The sequence below is a fragment of the Sus scrofa genome, chromosome 18, assembly GCF_054392235.1.
Source record: "Sus scrofa isolate SSC_HxYL_T2T_F1_AM1 chromosome 18, Sscrofa_HxYL_maternal_Yorkshire_Landrace_v2.0, whole genome shotgun sequence".
NCBI classification, from domain to species: domain Eukaryota; kingdom Metazoa; phylum Chordata; class Mammalia; order Artiodactyla; family Suidae; genus Sus; species Sus scrofa.
This window is the reverse complement of record NC_139400.1, coordinates 37,561,589-37,581,336: the sequence shown is the minus strand read 5'-3', so window position 1 is coordinate 37,581,336 and position 19,748 is coordinate 37,561,589. Positions and strand designations below refer to the sequence as shown.

General features: G+C 36.1%; 1 protein-coding gene across 6 annotated transcripts in view; it reads left to right on the top strand.

Moving 5' to 3' along the window:
* Window positions 1-19,748, top strand: part of CFTR (CF transmembrane conductance regulator) — a 190,818-nt gene that overhangs the window by 131,837 nt on the left and 39,233 nt on the right. For all 6 annotated transcript variants that reach the window (XR_014833210.1, XR_014833209.1, XM_021078522.2 and 3 more), the window contains 3 exon segments: window positions 3,411-3,561; window positions 4,375-4,602; window positions 7,297-7,397. Coding sequence is in view for 4 of the 6 variants with exons in the window: in XM_021078522.2 (XP_020934181.1) it covers window positions 3,411-3,561; window positions 4,375-4,602; window positions 7,297-7,397 (480 nt within the window). In the remaining 2 variants the exon portion in view is untranslated.

Sequence of the window (19,748 nt, the reverse complement as noted above, 5' to 3'; positions counted from 1 at the left end):
TGCTAAATCATATGGTAGTTTGGTATTTAGTTTTTTAGGAAACCTCCATACTGTTCTTTTTTCACTATTAAAGTGCAGTTAATTTATAATATTGTGCCAATTTCTGCTGTATAGTAAAGTGATTCAGTCATATGTATACATTCTTTTTGATAATATATTGTTCATAGTGATTATACCAATTTACATTCCCACCAAGAGAAGAGTTCCTTTTTCTCCACACCTTCTCCACCATTTATTTTTTGTAGACATTTGATGATGGCCATTCTGACCAGTGTGAGGTGGTACCTCATTGTAGTTTTGATTTGCATTTCTCTAATAATCAGTGATGTCGAGCATCTGTTCATGTGCTTTTTGGCCATGTCTGTCTCCTTTAGAGAAATGTCTGTTTTGGTCTTCTGACCATTTATAGATTGGGTTGTTTATTTTTTGATGTAAAACTGCATGAGATGTTTTTGTGTTTTGGAGATTAATCCCTGGTCAGTCACTTCATTTGCAAAGATTTTCTCCCATTATGTGGGCTGTCTTTTCATCTTATTTACGATTTCCTCTGCTGTGCAAAAGCTTTTAAATTTAATTTGTTTATTTTTGTTTTTATTTTTATTACTCTCAGAGGTGGATCAAAAAAGATATTGTTTAGATTTATGTCAAAGAGTGTTCTGCCTATGTTTCCCTCTAGGAGTTTTATAATATCTGGCCTTATGTTTGGTCTTTAATCCATTTTGAGTTTATTTTTGTGTATGATATTAGACAGTGTTCTAGTTTCATTCTTTTGCTTGTATCTGTCCAGCTTTCCTAGCATTATTTATTGAAGAGAATATCTTTTCTCCATTATATATTCTTGCCTCCTTTGTTATAGATTAGGTGACCATAGGTGCATGGGTTTATCTCTGTATGATGATCCATTTAAATTAAATAATATTTCCTATGATTTAGGAATGCTTAGAAGTTAATTTTTCTCTTTTTTCCCCCCAAAAGATCCTATGACTGAGAAGTAAATTTTCTTAGTTAAAAAATTGAGTCATTTACTGTTGATGAAGTCTTATTTGGTAGTAACCAGGGTATTTGAGGCTCTCTCCTTGTACTGGTGGCACTTGTGGGATAAGAATGGGATAGGGAAGACTCTCCTTAGATTACCAAGTCATCATATGTACTTAGTCCAGTGTCTGACACAGTAAAGATTTATCTGAGTAGTTGTTGAATGAGAACAAGTTACGGTCTGGTGTTGTAGAATTTCATGATTGGACATGTAGACATTTTCCCCTAGAAAAGTATCATTGAGATATGACCTTCTGCAGTTTTAAATGAAAGCAACAACCCATTCAAAGAAGATTTCTGCATATTTTAGCTATACCTCCATCCCTGGTTTTTACTGCATCAGCTGGATAGTGCATGGGTCATCCATGGAGATTGGTAGAGAACTGGTTCATCTATTATCAGATAAATGTTATAATAGGTTTACTTTTCAACCCTTTTTGCAACTGTTACTTTATGTATAATTCATTCTATGGGTTATTGGAGAGCAAATGTCAGGAGATTTTTTTTTCTTTTTAAAATGTATGGATTTGGTGTCATGTGGAAATATAGAATTGGAGCCTTTATCTCAGTCTGAAGAACACTAATATGGGTAATTTTTCTCTGAGACTGCCCACCATGGCTCCAGTTTTGAGGTGGATAATATGAAGAGATATCTCTAATGGATGGGCTTGACTGAAATACAAAATTCATTTGACAACATACAAGAGAAAAAAAAAAGGATATAGTTTCAAATTAAATCAGCCATACCCCCTAACCCCTAAAATCTTTTCTTTTTTTTTTTGAGCTTCCAGTTCATCTTTAATTGTTTTAAGGAATGGGAACAAAATGGGAAGGGGAGTAAAATTTATTAAATATAATTTTAAATATCTTAAACATTTATTAACTAGTTTCAGAGAAATTAAGTAGCTTACCTAAGTGATCAAACCAACACTTAAACCAGATATTTCTGAATCAAAAGGCTCCAAGATGGATGCCTACTTTTTACAAATTGTCTGAACAAAAGAAATCTTAAAATTTCACATTTATAATAAAATTATTTCAAAATAAAAAGTTATTTTAAAAGAACCCCAGGCTAGAAATAAATCATACTCATTTAAAATTTATTTACCGTACAACACTTTAAAGTGTATGTGAAATGGGAACATACTGAAATCCAAGAACACTATTTCTTCAAAACTTCGAAATGTTATGAGTGACCTGAACAATTTTTAAAATTTTGATAGAACTACTGAAAAATGTACTTTGGTAGGAAGATACCTGGTAGGAAGATACTTGACCTTTATTAAAAATGGAGGAGTTCCCGTCATGGCTCAGTGGTTAATAAATCCTACTAGGAGCCATGAGGTTGTGAGTTTGATTCCTGACCTTGCTCAGTGGGTTAAGGATCTGGTGTTGCCCTGAACTGTAGTGTGGGTCGCAGACATGGCTTGGATCCTGTGTTGCTGTGGCTCTGGCGTAGGCTGGCAGCTACAGCTCTGATTAGACCCCTAGCCTGGGAACCTCCATATGCCATGGGAGCGGCCCCAGAAAAGGCAGAAAGACAAAAAAAAAAAAAAAAAAAAAAAAAGGAATAGAATGTAAAGAACTTATTTAGAAATATGCTATTGGAATTTCCAGTCCTCGCTCACTGGTAACGAACCTGACTGGTATCCATAAACATGTGGGTTCGGGGAGGTCCTTTCTTGGCTCAATGGTTAACAAACCCAACTAGGATCCATGAGGATGCAGGTTCAATCCCTAGCTTCGCTCAACGCTTCAGGAATCCAGTGTTGCCATGAACTGCATGCAGGTTGCAGACGCAGCTTGGCTCCCGTGTTGCTGTGGCTGTGGTGTAGGCTTGCAGCTGCAGCTTCAGTTTGACCCCTAGCTTGGGAATTTCCATATGTTGCACCTGCAGCCAAGGAAAGAAGAAGGAAAGAAGGAAAGAAAGAAGGAAGGAAAGAAGGAAAGAAAGAAGGAAAGAAAGAAAGAAAGAAAGAAAGAAAGAAAGAAAGAAAGAAAGAAAGAAAGAAAGAAAGAAAGAAAGAAAGAAAGAAAGAAAGAAAGAAAAAGAAAGAAAGAAAGAAAGGGAAAGGAATGTATGTTGGACTTCCCATTGTGGCTCAGTGGAAACGAACCTGACTAGTATCCATGAGGATATGGGTTCAATCCCTGACCTCACTCAGTGGATCAGGGATCCACTGTCCCCATGAGCTGTGGTGTAGGTCACAGACACGGCTTGGATCCCAAGTTGCTCTGATTCAACCTCTAGCCTGGGAACTTACATATGCTGGCAGGTGCAGCCCTAAAAAAGCAAATATATATTGTTGTCATACCCTGTCTACTTTGCAACATGGAAATATCTACTTATCAATGTGTTTTCTTTGATCTTACAGTTACTATTAATTGTGATTGGAGCTGTGGCAGTTGTCTCAGTTTTAAAACCTTACATCTTCCTGGCAACAGTGCCAGTGATAGTGGCTTTTATTCTACTGAGAGCCTACTTCCTCCACACTTCACAGCAGCTCAAACAGCTGGAATCTGAAGGTATGATGCTGCCTCTGCAATACTCCCCTTGGAAAATATCCACAAGAGCTATTTGTGATTCACTGTGATTCATCTATACCTCCAAAATTTTTGTCCTATTTTCAAATTCTTGAGTTATAAGACGATGACTTTTAAAAATGTCTAAGTATGTAAAATGCAATAATAAATGACAAAGCACACACAGATTGTTTTATTAATTAATGACTTCATTTTGATTTTAAAACAAGTATACAGGCTCTTAGGAGGCTTGGCGTACAGAATATCCATTTAAAATTACATAAAGTAAAACTTGAAATGATGCTACTATTACTAAAGATTTGTCTGGGTTCCCAAATGATACTCGACGAAATTCTCCCCTCTGGCTTCTTTTCAGACACCCTCCCTTTCTCTCCTGGGATCTGTCTTTTTTTGGGTGTCCCCAAACACTGCTTGAGCTCAGTATCAGCCTTTGTGTGGGTGTATTTCCAGGGGTTAAATTTGCACTGCATTTCTGCCTTGAAGGTTATTTGCTCAATTAAGTCACAAACTTTCTTAATTGAGGCTTTGAATAAATTGTCGTAAAAGAAAAACATTTTCTCTCAGCAGTTATTAATTTAGGGTTAGTCAGAAAAACAATGCCAAGGAATATGAATAAATAATGACAGTAATTTTATAAGTTCCATTCCATGGTAACCAAATAAGAAAGGAGGGTAATTCATTAAAAAAATAATAATATTTGTTGTTTGATTACTCTTTAAGCTAATCTTTTTAAAATTAGAATTTGCATTATGTATTTCCATGACCTGCATTGTTTTCTGTGGGAATATTTCACAGGCAGGAGTCCAATTTTCACTCATCTCATTACAAGCTTAAAAGGACTATGGACCCTTCGAGCCTTTGGACGTCAGCCTTACTTTGAAACTTTGTTCCACAAAGCTCTTAATTTACATACTGCCAACTGGTTCTTGTATCTGTCAACACTACGCTGGTTCCAAATGCGAATAGAAATGATTTTTGTCATCTTTTTCATTGCCGTTACCTTCATTTCCATTTTAACAACAGGTACTATCAATTCCTTAACTATGTAGCTAAGTGTTTAATTTAAAACTTAGTAAACCAATAGAATGCTACATTCATCCCGGTTAAACATTTCTGCTATCTTTAAATAGATTTTTTGAGAGTTTTATAATTAAAAAAATGTGTTTATTGTTGAATGAATCATTTATTTGAATTAGAGCTATGTGGAGTTTGAAAAGCTTAGATACAGAGAGTGTCAGATAACACTTTATCTGATTGAAAGAAAAAAATTATCTCATGACTCATTTTGAGAAAAGATCCTGGCTTCAAAAAATAATAGATCTCTTTATTACAATTTCTCTGAATTGGGGAAAAGAAACATCCACGTATACACACAGATCCCCCTCCCAGGTAAGTGTTGTTCTTTTAACCTCTAGTTAGTGTAATTTGTCATTCCAATGTGAATTTTACATGACGAAAAACTGCCATAGAAGTGAAATAACAAAGAATTGCCATGTTTTTCAAATGTAAATGTTCTGAATTTTAGGATCTTTGAGTGAAAAACATAAATATTTCATCATAAGTAAAATGGAAAGCTCTATAGACAAGTGAGCTCTTCTAATTTAAGAAATTGAATTACTGCGCTATAAGGAGTGTTGAAATATGTTATATGCGTGACAGCATGACAGTGGACAAAAGATTCAGAGTAACTGCCAAACCCGAGGGGTTGTTTTGTTGTAAGAATAGGATCCTAGTCAAACAAAGTGAAGCTCCTGCTGGAGAGCTGCAGGAGGGCCTGGTGGGCACGGGCAGGAGGCAGGCTGAGATTCCAGAGGAAATGGACTAGGTTTGGAGAGTCAGAATGGGCGCTTCTGGTCTCTGGGAGGCCGGTGCAGTCGTGTACATTCCTTTCGGTGGCTGCTTCATTCATTTCTCTCTTTGAGGACTGGCTTCCCTGGTGTTGCAGAGCCGCACAGTGACTTTCCGTCACCTCTCACCCGGGCCCTTGAATGAGCAGCTGAGTTTCTCTGTCCAGTTCCCAAGTATTGGAGAAACCAGAAAACAAGCTCATTTTGGCCTTCTACAGACCATAGGGTGCTGTGAGAGGCACAGAACCCTCACATTCATTGTTCTCTCAGCCTAGGACACTGGGAAATGACTCCACGAAAGGATTATAAATAGGCAGGCGAGTAAACTAAGACCTTAGCGGGATGGTGATTTGAGGAAACTTTAAAACAAAGTTTCTTTTTAGGGTCAGAATTAAATTTTTTTTCCTTTGAGTTATTTAAAACAGGATCAAAGAGGGCTGAATGAATTCAAATTTGTTACCAGTGAACTTAAACAAGTATATCAAGTGTTATAATATAATGGTTAAGGGGTCTGATTGTGTCCTGATTTGCCAGGGGTGATGGTCAAAGCATTTAATAATGAGTAGAGTTCAGGACCAATCCATCAAGTCAGATGCCCAGCCAGAGAGAAGGTTAGCTGCACAGCTAGAGAGAATGTTAGCCTCTGCTAGTCTTCAGCAATGGTAACTTGTATAGTTTAACTAACTTCTCTAAAGCCCTCATTTTCCTCAACTGTAAAGAGACCTAATAGTAGTACCTATTCCATAGGTTTGTGGCTAGTATTAAATGTGGTAATTAGTGCAAAACACTTAGTATAGCACCTGGTCCATGTAAGTACCCATAAATCTTATATTAATTATTGCTGGTATTATTATTAAAATTTTATATTACTCCCATCTTAATCTTAAGAATGAGTAATATATGGGGGCCCTGGATAGATCTTACCTATTTAGAATAAATGACTTAGTACTAAAAGCACATACCTGCTGTTGCTGATTTGTCTTCTGTTAGAGAAATTGTGGAAGAAAAATTTCAATCAGTAATAACAGAATGAATGATTTCATCCAATTTTAGAGCCCTATGAGTTTTATCTAGCGTTACAGATGTGCAGACTGACTCTCAATTGAGACTTGATAACCTAAATTTATAATAACAATAAAAATTTCTATTAGAAAAAAATTATGGTCCATAAATATAGAACATTTATGAATCTTAGTTAGTGGTCCCCTCCAGCCCTTAAAAACTATTTATTCTAACTAAATGTCAAGTGTCTAATTAAGTATTATTCTTCTTAGGTAAACCAGTCAATTTTTTAATGCAAAGAGCAGTCTTCTTTTTTCCAATGGCAGACCCATGAGTTCTGACTTCCCTGTGAAACTAACTTCTTTCTTCCCAATAGCGTCTAATGAGCAGAGAAAGTTCTCACAAAAGCATGAAGCACATATAAACATCTGGATGCTGCTCACACATACCTTTCTCCTGCTTTTGACGTCTTTGTAGAGGAGCTCATCCAATCACAGGATTTTTTCACCATTGTTCAGTGTAGTCTTTGAAGGTTTTATTGCTTACAGAGTAATAGTACAAGAAAGAAAAATGGTATTTACCCAACACCAGTATTCCCTTCAATATCTGAAGCATTTTTAAAATGGAAACTCTTTCTTAATATTAAATCATTCTTTGATTTAGAACAATGGTTAAATAATTATTATGTACAAGGCATATTATTAACGGTGATATGTGCTTTGGGAACTGAGATGCAAGATAGTTAAAACTGGCACAAAATTGAGATGTAATTTTAATGTGATATGTGCCCTCTCCTAAATATACATAAAGTGGTTCACAGATGAGAGAAATAGCATAAAATTTATTTATATCTTTTTTACATCTGTAGGGGAAGGAGAAGGAACAGTTGGGATTATTCTAACATTAGCCATGAATATCATGAGTACATTGCAGTGGGCTGTAAACTCCAGTATAGATGTGGATAGCTTGGTAAGTATTATTATTTTTTAACTTTTATGAAAAATTCAGACAAACCAACAGAAGTATAGGTAATGACATTAGGGATGACTATATACCCAGCCCCAGCTTAAGAAATGAAACACTGCAAATAAACTGAAGGTCACAACATATCGTTAACAAAACCCATAATCTTTTTTTTTCCCTTCACGTAAATAGCCACGATCAAGATCTAGTGCTGCAGTGAACATTCTTGCACAGTCTCCTTGCCCAGGATTTTTCTAGGTCAGACTCCAGGAGTGGTAGTGCTGGGTCATAGAATTCATTCATGTTCAATTTTCCTAAATCGTTCCAAATTGTTGTGAGATGTGTCGTGCAAGTTTATGCTCCCATCGAGAGAGTATAAAAATTCTAAGCAGTACATAGCTATGAGAGGCAACCCTTGATATTGTCAGACTTTTTAAAATTGAAGTACAGTTGGTTTACCGTATTGTGTTACTTTCAGTTGCACAGCAAAGTGATTCAGTTATATATTTTTTTGAGATTACTTTCTGCTATAGGTTTTTACAAGATATTGAATATAGTTCCCTGTGCTATACAGTAACTCCTTATTACTTATCTATGTTATGTATTATAGTTTGCATCTGCTAATCCCATACTCCTAATTTATTCTTCCACCTCTCCCTTTCCCCTTTGGTAACCATGAATTAGTTTTTTTAATATGTTTCTGTTTTGTATACAGATTCATATACATTAATTTTTACATTCCACATATAAATAATATAGTATTTATATTTCTCTGACTGCACTTAGTATGTTGCAAATGGCAATATTAATTCTCTTTTATGGTTGAATTATATTTAATTTATCTATATATCACACCTTCTTTATGCATTTACCTGTTGACAGATGCTTAGGTTGCTTTCATGTCTTAGATATTCTAAATAGTCCTCTGTGAACTTTGGGGTGCATTATCTTTTCACATTATGGTTTTCTCTGGATATATGCCCAGGAGTGGATTCCTGGATCATACGGTAGTTCTATTTTTAGTTTTTTAAGGAAGCGCCATACTTTGATCCATTGCGGCTGTACCAATTTACATTCCCACCAACAATGCAGGGGGGGTTTCCTTTTTCTCCAATGCCCTCTCTAGCATTTATTATTTTTAGACTTTTTGATGGTGGCATTCTTCTCAGGCTTTTTAATTTTGGCACTCTAATGAATGTGAACTGATTTCCAAAGAGATAAGGCAGCTCAACACATATTTATTGGCCATTTGAGTTTCCTCTTCTGTTATTGCTTGTTCATTTAGATTGCTTATTTTTCCAGTAGACTAGTTTTTTGCCTGAATTCATTTGCAGGAGTTTGTGAATTCTGAATCAGTGGTCACTTCTCTAAACATTTCAAACATGGTCCTCCAGTGACTATAGTGTCTTTTGGTGACAAGAAGCTTTTAAGTTTAATGAAGTTAAATTTAGCAGTCTTTTCCTGTGTGTGTTGTAGTTTTGGTATCTTATTTACAAAAGCCTCCCCTATCTTGGATTTTCAAATTTATCAGCATGACTTTTTTCATAATATTTTTTTCCTGTTTTTAAAATGTCTACAGTCTTTAGTGTTAGCTTCTTTCTCATTCCTGGGTGCTTATCGTTGACTTCTCTTTTTGCTTGATAGAAACTGCCACACATTTATGTACTTTATCAGGATGTGTAAAGACCATATTTTGGTTTTATTTCCTCTTGTCTTGGTTCTTTGGAATGCAGAGTCTGCAGCAGTATATATATGTGAGCTAACACTGGGTCCAGGGCACAAATCTCATGGTTGCAGGAGTGAGAGATAAATGGAAGCAAGGCAGATTTTCTACTTTTATTTAAAGACAAATGCATATTTTTCAGTCGGGTTGTAGAGCTTGGTCTAGATAGCTCTATCTTCAACTTGTATTAGTCCAGCTGAAATACCGTGTTTAAAATCAGACCTCCAATACTGCATTTGTGGAGGGAGGGTCTAGAAACTCATACTGAGAGTGACTATGTAACACTGTTGCCTAGGTCTCTTTTCCAATTCTCTGACTCAGTTCACAGGTTCTCAAAATGCACACATTCATTCAGCTGTGAAACTTGTATCAGTTCCTGTCAGAACAAATATCATTATAAAAAAAATACTCCTAGGGAAAAACCAAACTTTTTTCATGCCCTCTTTTTGCCCATGTGACTTAATGTTTTATTTAACCAAAGCATTTTAATAATTCTTTGAAGTGTAATTTAACCTTAACATGATTTATAACGGGGTTTCTCCCTTTTCCTTTAACGTTATTTTTTTGAGTTTGACCAGCTCTTTTTAGTGACTCATTCATCTCCTCACTTAGTTTTTATGCATTTGGGTTGAGTCTTGTAAATTCACTTAAAAATGTTTTTGTTGGAATATAATAGGAGAATAGTAAAGAAATATTGTGCTGGCATCTATTTAATCTTTTGTTCAAACTTTTACAATTTTGACTTTACAGTTAAAACCCTCATGCAGTTCACTTTTTTTTTTATTCTGAAAACATCTCTTCACCTCGTATCTGCACAATTCATTTCTCTTTATCATGTTCATTTTCTTGGTTTACATACAACCTCTACAACCACGCTGTGTTTGGTGCCTATCTGCTCAATGTGTCTAATCTCCATTAGAATTTCTTCCAGACATTTTTAATTCTCTAGTTTTTCACATGGCATCATGTGACCTGTGCTTTGACATTGTGTCTTTCATCTCTGGCATGAAAGCCTATTAAAAATATCAGTATTTACACTTTATCATATTTTAAGAAGTCATGTTCTTTTGTTTGAATATCAAAGCGATCATGTTAGTTCTCATTTCTCTGCCAAACAGCACAGGTGGTCTTTTCTGGGCCTTTGTGGGCATTATTTAGTTATTAATTCCCTCCTTTCTCCTTCTACCCCTGCACCTGCTAAAATTGTCAGTAATCTGTTCTTTGTCACATAGCATATAGGAGATAGAGCTATGCCCTCAAATTCCATGTGTACATATATGTTAACACTATAGGTCCTTGTGGCCTCTGAAGAAAATCTCAGTGTGTTCTCATTTTGCTTTATTGAGTTCTTAAATGAATTTAGATCTGAGTTTAAAGTGCAGTAAACAGGGTATTTTACTGGATACACGCTTTTAGTTTTTCAGGACAAGGCTACTCAGAAAAAAGTATCTTTAGACTTGGCAAGAGTGTTGCTTTTACCCATCTGGCCAAGTTTAGGCATGGTCACAGAGTCAAATGGTCAACACAAATATGAAGTTATACCAATGGCAAGTATGACTTTTTCTGCTTATCCATTACTTAACCCAGGCGCTAGCTTTCATTAGCTTTCAACCAGTAAAGGTAATATTTGGATGATAACACTTCCTCATCCCAACCTCAAGTAGCTTTGTGTTTATGACTGACTGCATATTGCAAATGTCGGCACTCAAAACTGGCCAACAGACCTTTGATTATGTTTTCCTAGTAAATATTTTATTCTCTAAGATGGTTCTTTCCCACTTTCTTGTCTCTTCTCAGGAGCTCTGTGCTCTAATCCCATGCTCTGTGCTCTTAGCCAAAGACCAGCTACATACTTCATAGAAAAAAATAGGTGCAACTGAGAAGAATTCCCTCCTTTCTCTTCACCAGTTATACCTCTGCTCAGTGCTCCACCTTCCCACTGTGTTTTCTCTCCTATATAAAGGCCAGTGATATGCAATTAACCCCTCTTGGTGAAACCACTTTCCCTTGATCTCCAGCTAGCACCCCATTTCTTTGACCCATTTTGCATAAAAATTCTTTTTTTTTTTTGGTCTTTTTGTCTTGTTGTTGTTGCTATTTCTTGGGCCGCTCCCGCAGCATATGGAGGTTCCCAGGCTAGGGGTCGAATCGGAGCTGTAGCCACCGGCCTACGCCAGAGCCACAGCAACGCGGGATCCGAGCCGCGTCTGCAACCTACACCACAGCTCACGGCAATGCCGGATCGTCAACCCACTGAGCAAGGGCAGGGACCGAACCCGCAACCTCATGGTTCCTAGTCGGATTCGTTAACCACTGCGCCATGACGGGAACTCCCACAAAAATTCTTGAAAGAGAGACTGACTCCATTTACTCCTCTCCATTCTTTCTACAACCTACTTCATTCCATTTCTGTCATCCCCATGGGGGCTCATGACCAAGATCTTGCTGGAGACAGTGTTCATGTTTCTCCCAACCTCTCAGCAGTACTTACGCCATAGACACAGCCTTCTTACGATCTTTTCTTCTCTTACTGGTGTGAGGCTACTCCCATCTGTTTTTTCCTGCCACCTCTCTGGTTCCTCCTTAGTTCTCTCTGCTGGCCCCTTTTCTGATTGCAGATCCCTAAACATCAAATGAATTTTCATCCCTCTTCTATCTACACTTTCTCTAGTTGTTGTTATCTAACTCTGTGCTTCAGAAACCATCTCTCAATGAATCCCACATTCATATCTCTAGTTTAGACCACTCCCCTGCTCTCTAAACACATATCCAAATACTAACTTGACATATCCATCTGTTTATGAAAAAAACAGTGGTAGAATGTCTTCCAGTAGACTTGACATTTTAGGGCATATGTTCTTATTTAGAATCTCCTCAAAATATGCTTGGAGTATCGAGACCATTAAAAATGAACAAAACTTCTATTCCACCTACTAATTTGTCTAGCTTTATGTAGCAGTTTGGAAAAAAATCATCTGAACAATGTCATCTTATGAACAATATAGTGTAATAGGTTGTGAATCACCCCAGAAAATTTTAAAATAGTAAAATTATCAGAGTCTAACTTAATGATTCCCCCCATGTTAGGGGATTTCTAGTTATTTCAGTTGACATCACAGTGTTTTAAAAACTGTTATTTCTAATTCACTCTTTTTTAAAATGATTTTTATTTTCTCCATTATAGCTGGTTTACAGTGTTCTATCAATTTTCTATAGCACAGCAAAGAGACCCAGTCACATATACGTATATACATTCTTTTTCTCATATTATCCTCCATTATGCTCCATCATAAGTGACTGTAGTTCCCAGTGCTATACAGCAGGATCTCATTGTTTATCCAGTCCAAAAGCCATAGTTTGCATCAATTAACCCCAGATTCCTGTCCATCCCACTCTTTCCCCTACCTCTTAGCAACCAGAAGCCTCTTCTCCAAGTCCATGAGTTTCTTTTCTGTGGAAAGTTTCATTTGTGCTATATGTTAGACTCCAGATTTGTGACATCATATGGTATTTGTCTTTCTCTTTCTGACTTTCTTTACTTAGTATGAGAGTCTCTAGTTTCATCCATGTTGCTGCAAATGGTATTATTTTGTTCTCTGTTAAAGCTGAGTAGTATTCCATTGTGTATGCATACTATCTCTTCTTAATCTGTTCATCTGACCATGGACATTTAAGTTGTTTCCATATCTTGGCTATTGTGAATAGTGGTGCAATGAACATACAGGTGCATGTGTCTTTTTCAAGGAAAGTTTTGTCCAGATATATGCCCAATAGTGGGATTCCTGGGTCATATGGTAGTTCTATATTTAGTTTTCTGAGGTACCACCATATTGTTTTCCATAGTGGTTGTACCAATTTACATTCCCACCAACAGTATAGGAGGATACCCTTTTCTCCATACCCTTTCCAGCAGTTCTTATTTGTGGACTTATTAATGCTGGCCATTCTGACTTGTGTGAGGTGGTTTTTTATTTGATTTGCATTTCCCTAATAATCAGTGATGTTGAGCATTTTTTTCATGTGCTTGTCAGCCATCTGTATATCTTCTTTGGAGAAATGTCTATTCAGGTCTTTGACCCATTTCTCAATTGGGTTGTTGGTTTTTTTGCTGTTAGGTTATGTAAGTTGTTTGTATATTTTAGGGATTAAGCCCTTGTCAGTTGCATCATTTGAAACTATTTTCTCCCATTCTGTAGTTTGTCTTTTTGGCTTTCTTATGGTTTCCTTTTCTGTGCAAAATCTTGTCAGTTTGATCAGGTCCCCTTTATTTACTTTTGCTTTTATTTCTGTTGCCTTAGGAGACTGACCTGAGAAAATATTCATAAGGTTGATGTCAGATAATGTTTTGCCTGTTTTCTTCTAAGAGTTTGGTGGTGTCTTGTCTTATATTTAAGTCTTTAAGCCATTTTGAGTTTATTTTCATGCGTGGTATTAGGGTGTGTTCTAGTTTTGTTGATTTGCATGCAGCTGTCCAGTTTTCCCAGCACCACTTGCTGAAAAGATTGTCTTTTCCCCCTTTTATATTCTTGCCTCCTTTGTAAAAGATAATTGACTGTAGGTGTCTGGGTTTATTTCTGGGTTCTCTATGCTTTTCCATTGGTCTGTATGTCTGTTTTGGTACTAGTACCACACTGTCTTGATGACTGTGGCTTTGTAATATTGCCTGAAGTCTGGGAGAGTTATGCCTCCTGCTTGGTTTTTGTTGCTCAGGATTGCTTTGGTAATTCAGAGTCTTTTGTGGTTCTATATAAGTTTTTGGATGGTTTGTTATAGTTCTTTGAGAAATGTCATGGGTAATTTGATAGGGAGTGCATTGAATCTGAGATTGCTTTGGGCAGTATGGCCATTTTTATGATATTAATTTTTCCAACCCAGGAGCATGGAGTATCTTTCCATTTCTTTGAATCCTCTTTAATTTCCTCAATTAATGTTTTATATTTCTCAGTATATCAGTCTTTCACCTCCTTGGTCAGGTTTATTCCCAGGTATCTGATATTTTTGGGTGAGATTTCAAAACATTGTATTTCTGTATTCTTTTTCTAATATTTCATTGTTAGTATACAGAAATCAACTGATTTCTGAATGTTGATCTTGTATCTTGCTACTTTGCTGAATTCATTGATCAGTTCAAGCAGTTTTTTTTTTTTTTTTTTTTTTTTTCCCACTGTACAGCAAGGGGGTCAGGTTATCCTTAGATGTATACATTGCAGTTACAGTTTTTTCCCCCACCCTTTCTTCTGTTGCGACATGAGTATCTAGACATAGTTCTCAATGCTATTCAGCAGGATCTCCTTGTAAATCTATTCTAGGTTGTGTCTGATAAGCCCAAGCTCCCGATCCTTCCCACTCCCTCCCCCTCCCATCAGTTTTTGTGTGGATTCCTTAGGGTTTTCTACGGTATAGTATCATGACATCTGCGTACAGTGACAATTACCTCTTCTCTTCCAATTTGGATACCTTTTATTTTTTTTGTTTGATTGCTGTAGCTAGGATTTCCAATACTATGTTGAATAAAAGTGGTTAAAGTGGGCATCCTTGTCTTGTTCCAGATTTTAATGGGAAAGCTTTCAGCTTTTCTACATTGAGTATTATATTTGCTATGGGTTTGTCATTAATGGCTTTTATTGTTAAGGTTTGTTCTTATCATGAATGGATTTTGGACTTTGTCTCAAATGCTTTTTCTGCGTCTATCAAGATGATCACGTGGTTTTTTACTTTTCCTTTGTTAATGTGGTATATGACATTGATTGATTTGTGTATGTTGAATGATCCTTGTGAACCTGGGATGAATCCCACTCGATTGTGGTGCACGATCTTTTTTATATGTTGTTGGATTCAGTTGGCTAAAATTTTGTTGAGAATTTTTGCATTTATATTCATCAAAGATATTGGCCTGTAATTTTCTTTTTTGCATTATCTTTGGTTTTGGTTTTAGGGTAATGTTGGCTTCATAGAATGTCTTTGGGAGTGTTCCTTCTCCATCAACCTTTAGGAAAAGTTTAAGAAGGATGGGTATAAGTTCTTATATGTTTGGTAGAATTCACCTTGAAGCCATCTGGTCCTTGACTTTCATTTGCAGGGAGTGTTTTCATTACATATTTGATTTCATTTTTAGTGATCAGTCTGTTCAGTTGATCTCTTTCTTTTTGGTTCAGTTTTGGCAGGCTGTAAGTCTCTAAAAAGTTGTCCATTTCTGTTAGGTTGTCAAATTTGTTGGCATATAACCTAGCATTCTCTTATGTTTTTTTGTATTTCTGTAGCATCCATTAAGATTTCTCCTTTTTCATTTCTTATTTTGTTTATTTGGGTTTTTTCTCTCCTCTTCTTGGTGAGTGTGGCCAGAGGTCTGTCAATTTTGTTTACCTTTTCAAGGAAACAACTCTTGGTTTTATTGATTTTTTTTCTATTGTTTTTTAATCTCTATTTTATTGATTTCCTCTCTGATCTTTATGAGTTCATTCCTTCTGCTGACTCTAGGTGTTTTTTGTTATTCTTTTTCTAATTCATTTAGGTGGTGGGTTAAATTGTCAATTTGAGATTTTTCTTCTTTTTTGAGGAAGGCCTATATTTCTCTGAATTTCCCTCTAAGCACTGCTTTTGTGGCATCTCATAGATTTTTGAATAATTGTCTTCATTATCATTTGTCTTGAGGTATTTTTTAGTTTCCTGCCTGATTTCTTCATTAACCCATTGTTTTGTTTTGTTTTGTTTTTTAGTAGCATGTTGTTTAGTCTCCATGGAGTTAGTTGTTTTTTTTTTTTTTTTTTTTTTTCATTTCTTTTCCTGTGGTTGATTTCTAGTTTCATGCCATTTCTAATTCACTCTTCATTTTAACATGAATCATGTGTATGTCTCCATTCATTTCAATTTTATATCTCATACTATTCTGTAGAAGAAATTAAAAGAGAAGTGTTCATTATTTTTAGCTCCATGCTTCAAGTACTATATGGATTTAATTGTTATTGCTAAAGCTAGTGTCTTAATTTTTGTGTTCTTAATTAACAAGGCTGTGTAGTTATTTTATTTGGAGTCACAAAATGCCTGCCATTTTTAGTACCATAAAGCTTCTCTGTCTCCTATTGTTAGCTACTTAAATATTGAATATCTTAAATAGGAAATGCATACCTAGATTTCTGCCTTTGTGAATGAATAAAAATTAAATAAATACATAAGAGTTAGAAAGGGTGCAGAGGTGATGTTTCACACTGAGTGGTATCAAGCCATCTGATAACTGATAAATTGCCTACACTCATTTTCTCATTGTTTGAATGAGGCAGTTGACAACTCATGTATTTTCAGTACTGCCTACCCCCTAGTGAGCACAACTGAAAGATCTGAGCATATGATTTATTATCTGCTTCCTTAATGCTCCAGTTGCAGGGGCAGATAAACCATCCCTGTTCTAGTATGTGTCCCTAATACAAAAGAGGATGGAAGCCACTAGGATGAGCAGGGAAGACTGTGCCTCTCTAGGGTTCACATTTAGAGTCCAGTTAATGAGTTTCCAGAAATTCTTGCAAGATTGATGTAATCTGAGAAGAGTTTTCTGTCAATAGAAACTCCCTCTATTTCTCCTTTGTCCTTTTATTGCCTGTGTTTATTTTGAGTTCCAGTAAAGATCAAGTGACTGATTGTGTAATGACCAACAAGAAACCTGATGGGAGGAAAAGTGGGGAACCTGGCTTTTATCCAATGCTTCCAAAGCCTAATTCTCTTGTATTGAAAGTACTTTCTGCCATGAGAATATGAAGGGAGGATTCAGTTCTCTCTCCTATTTTTTTAACCTCCTTTTAATGGCTTCTTGATAATACTTTTCTTTGTTTTTCTGCTCTCACGAATTTGTGGTGTATTTTCCACTTATGACCTCTGTCCCAAGACTTCTTCCCATTCAACCTTTTCAGTTTTAACCTGCAAAGTGGCTTTCTTCTTTGCATTCCCCTCTGGCCTTACCACCAAGAAGTTGTGTGGCACTAGCCAAGTTGTAACTCCCTTGAGGATGTCATTTTTCTCCTTTGTAAGTTAGAAAATTTCTAAGCTTCTGTTAGCTCTGACATTTTCTTCTAAACCTGTGAAAGATTTCAAGTCTCAACTGGGATGTATGCAGGCATTATTCCAGGTGCTTGCAGGAATCAAGCTTCTTTCCCTGCTACTATCCCTGAATGCTCAAGTTCAATGATTAGGTCATTCACCACTGTACTTGTCAGAGCTGATCAAAGAACTCTGTGTTACAAGAACCAACAAAGATAAAGCACCATTATGATGTTCTTGAGTCTGAAATTAATAGGAGAGCTTATGAAAGCATGAAACGATTGTGCAAATGTGGGAAAGTTTGGAAAATTTGTTGAGCTTTGTACCTGTTGCATTTACTTCTTTGGTTTAGAATTTTTCATTTGTACCAAGAAGGAATGGATTAGATCAGAGGTAGGTTCTCAACCTGAAAGTGTAAGTGGAACCTTTATTGAAATAGAGATTACTCAGGGTCCTCTAAGACCAATTAAAGCACTTCTCTTGGTTGGGGCAAGGTGACTGGTCATGATGATTATTTTTTAAAGTGTTCTTTGTAATTCCAGTATAGCAACTTGTAAATCACTGGATTAGATGATTTTTGAGGGTCATTTTCCTCCAGTTTTCTGTGAGTCAATGGCATGGTGTCAGCATACTTTTTCTATAGTGGGTTAAATAGTACTGTTTTTAACTTCGTGGGCTATATGATCTCTATGGCAATTTCTCAACTCAGCCTTTATAGGGCAAAGCTAAAGTAAACAAAGAGGTGTGGCTGGGTTTTGCCACTGGGCCATAGTTTTGCTGACCTCTGGTCTATGGGGTAGAATTTACTTTGGAACCAGTGGACCATTAGAAAATTATTTTTGTCCTATGTATCAGCCAATGACACATATAAATCTGTAAAAGACATATAAAGGAGGGTGCTTAATGACAGAAAACTTTGGGGAAGTTGCACTATTTCAAAATTAAGATGCTTAGAGAAAATTTATTAAAATAGTCAAATCCTTGGGAAAATATTTTGATTTGTTGTTTTAGATTTTGTCCTTTAGTAAGTTTTTCTTGTGATTTCCCTTGAAATATGAATAGCCCCAATTTCATTTACCAGGTACTTGCTGCTAGCCTATAATGTGCTTTTAAAAAATAGTGACATCAGAGAGTTCAAGTAAGTTCAAGTTTGAATGGTAGAGTCAGTGAGTGATATCAGAGCTTTTCAGATAGAAAGATAAATTTGAGAGTCTTCCTTTGCCTATTGGCGCTTAGTACCATGACTACTGAAGCTCTCAGTTGTTGAAAATAGGCATCAATGTATTTGACACCTCTGATTTTATTTAGGATGTGCCTTTTGTCATTAGTTGTAATGTGTTTTCCTTCTCTTCGGTCAAGAACACCATCTCTATCACTTCCCATAGTCAGAAAAAGTAACATTGGCTTGCCATGTGGTTTGCCACAAGTTTAGATAGCAAGCTATAATAATTTACAAAGGTTAGAGTTTACAGAACACTGTACATAACTCACTTCTGTTGTTAATAATTTATAGCAATGCAGTCCTTGATTGACTTTTTAAGTGCCCTAGGAGAGTAAGTAATAGACACTTAAAGATAGACCAGAGTTTCAAAAATATGTTTTGGGCAGAGTCTGTTTCCATGGTAAACATTATCTCTTAAGTCTATGCTAATGACTCTGATATGGCCTTGGGTTTCAGGTCTAAGTTGGTGGCATCTGAAAAGCATTTAGTTTGGACCTACCAGGAAAAATCTATGATTTAAAATACTTTAACAGTCTCTTTTATGTACTTCACATTTTGATTTTTTCTTGAAAAATGTGATTTTTTTCACACGGTGCCAGTTTTCCAGATGATTCCTTTCACATTTCTTATAATTTTCCTGTAACAACCACTTATAAAACTTTTTATAATGTTACCAGCCAGATCCTGGGCTCATGAGATATATTATCATGGCTTTTGGGGAATTATAGCATGTAGATTAGGTATTAATGCACAATTTTGATGCCCTGGTTTCCAAACAGCCAAAAGGATGCAAGAAAATGCAGTAAATATTTCTGTAAGGAAGAAGAATCTGGCTTCCTGATTTACTCTATAAAAGGTCTTTTAGCCTTCTCTTTCTTTTTTGTCAACAAAAAGTGGAAAGGAAAATCAGGAATCATTTTCTTTTTCCCTACATAAATCTGTTATAAAGTAAGGTTGAGATAAAGCTGTGAAGCTGTCTTTTTCCCAAAAGATGTTGTTCTCTTGATGCTTACATTAGTAATTTAGATGTTATCATAGGGAGAATGAGATTTAGTTTTTAAGACTAACTCAGGAGAATTTTTTGAGGAAAATAAATTTAAATAATCAAACCAAAAAAATTAAGCAGATGCTTCTCAAGCAAAAATCCCACCTCATTTTGGCTAAACTCCAATTTTGTAGAGGACTGTACAAATGATGCAAGTTTTCCTCTTCACGTGAGCAATAGGTTCCATGTCTCTGTGCCTGCGTCTCACTTTGGCTTCCTCATTTACTTCTCAAAATCTAAGACGTGTGCTCCTACCTGTGATAATGGCTGCAATGAGACTTTGCTGTCAGTGGGCTAGACAGTGCCACCCCTCATTCCTCTTTGGGAACAATTTCCTTT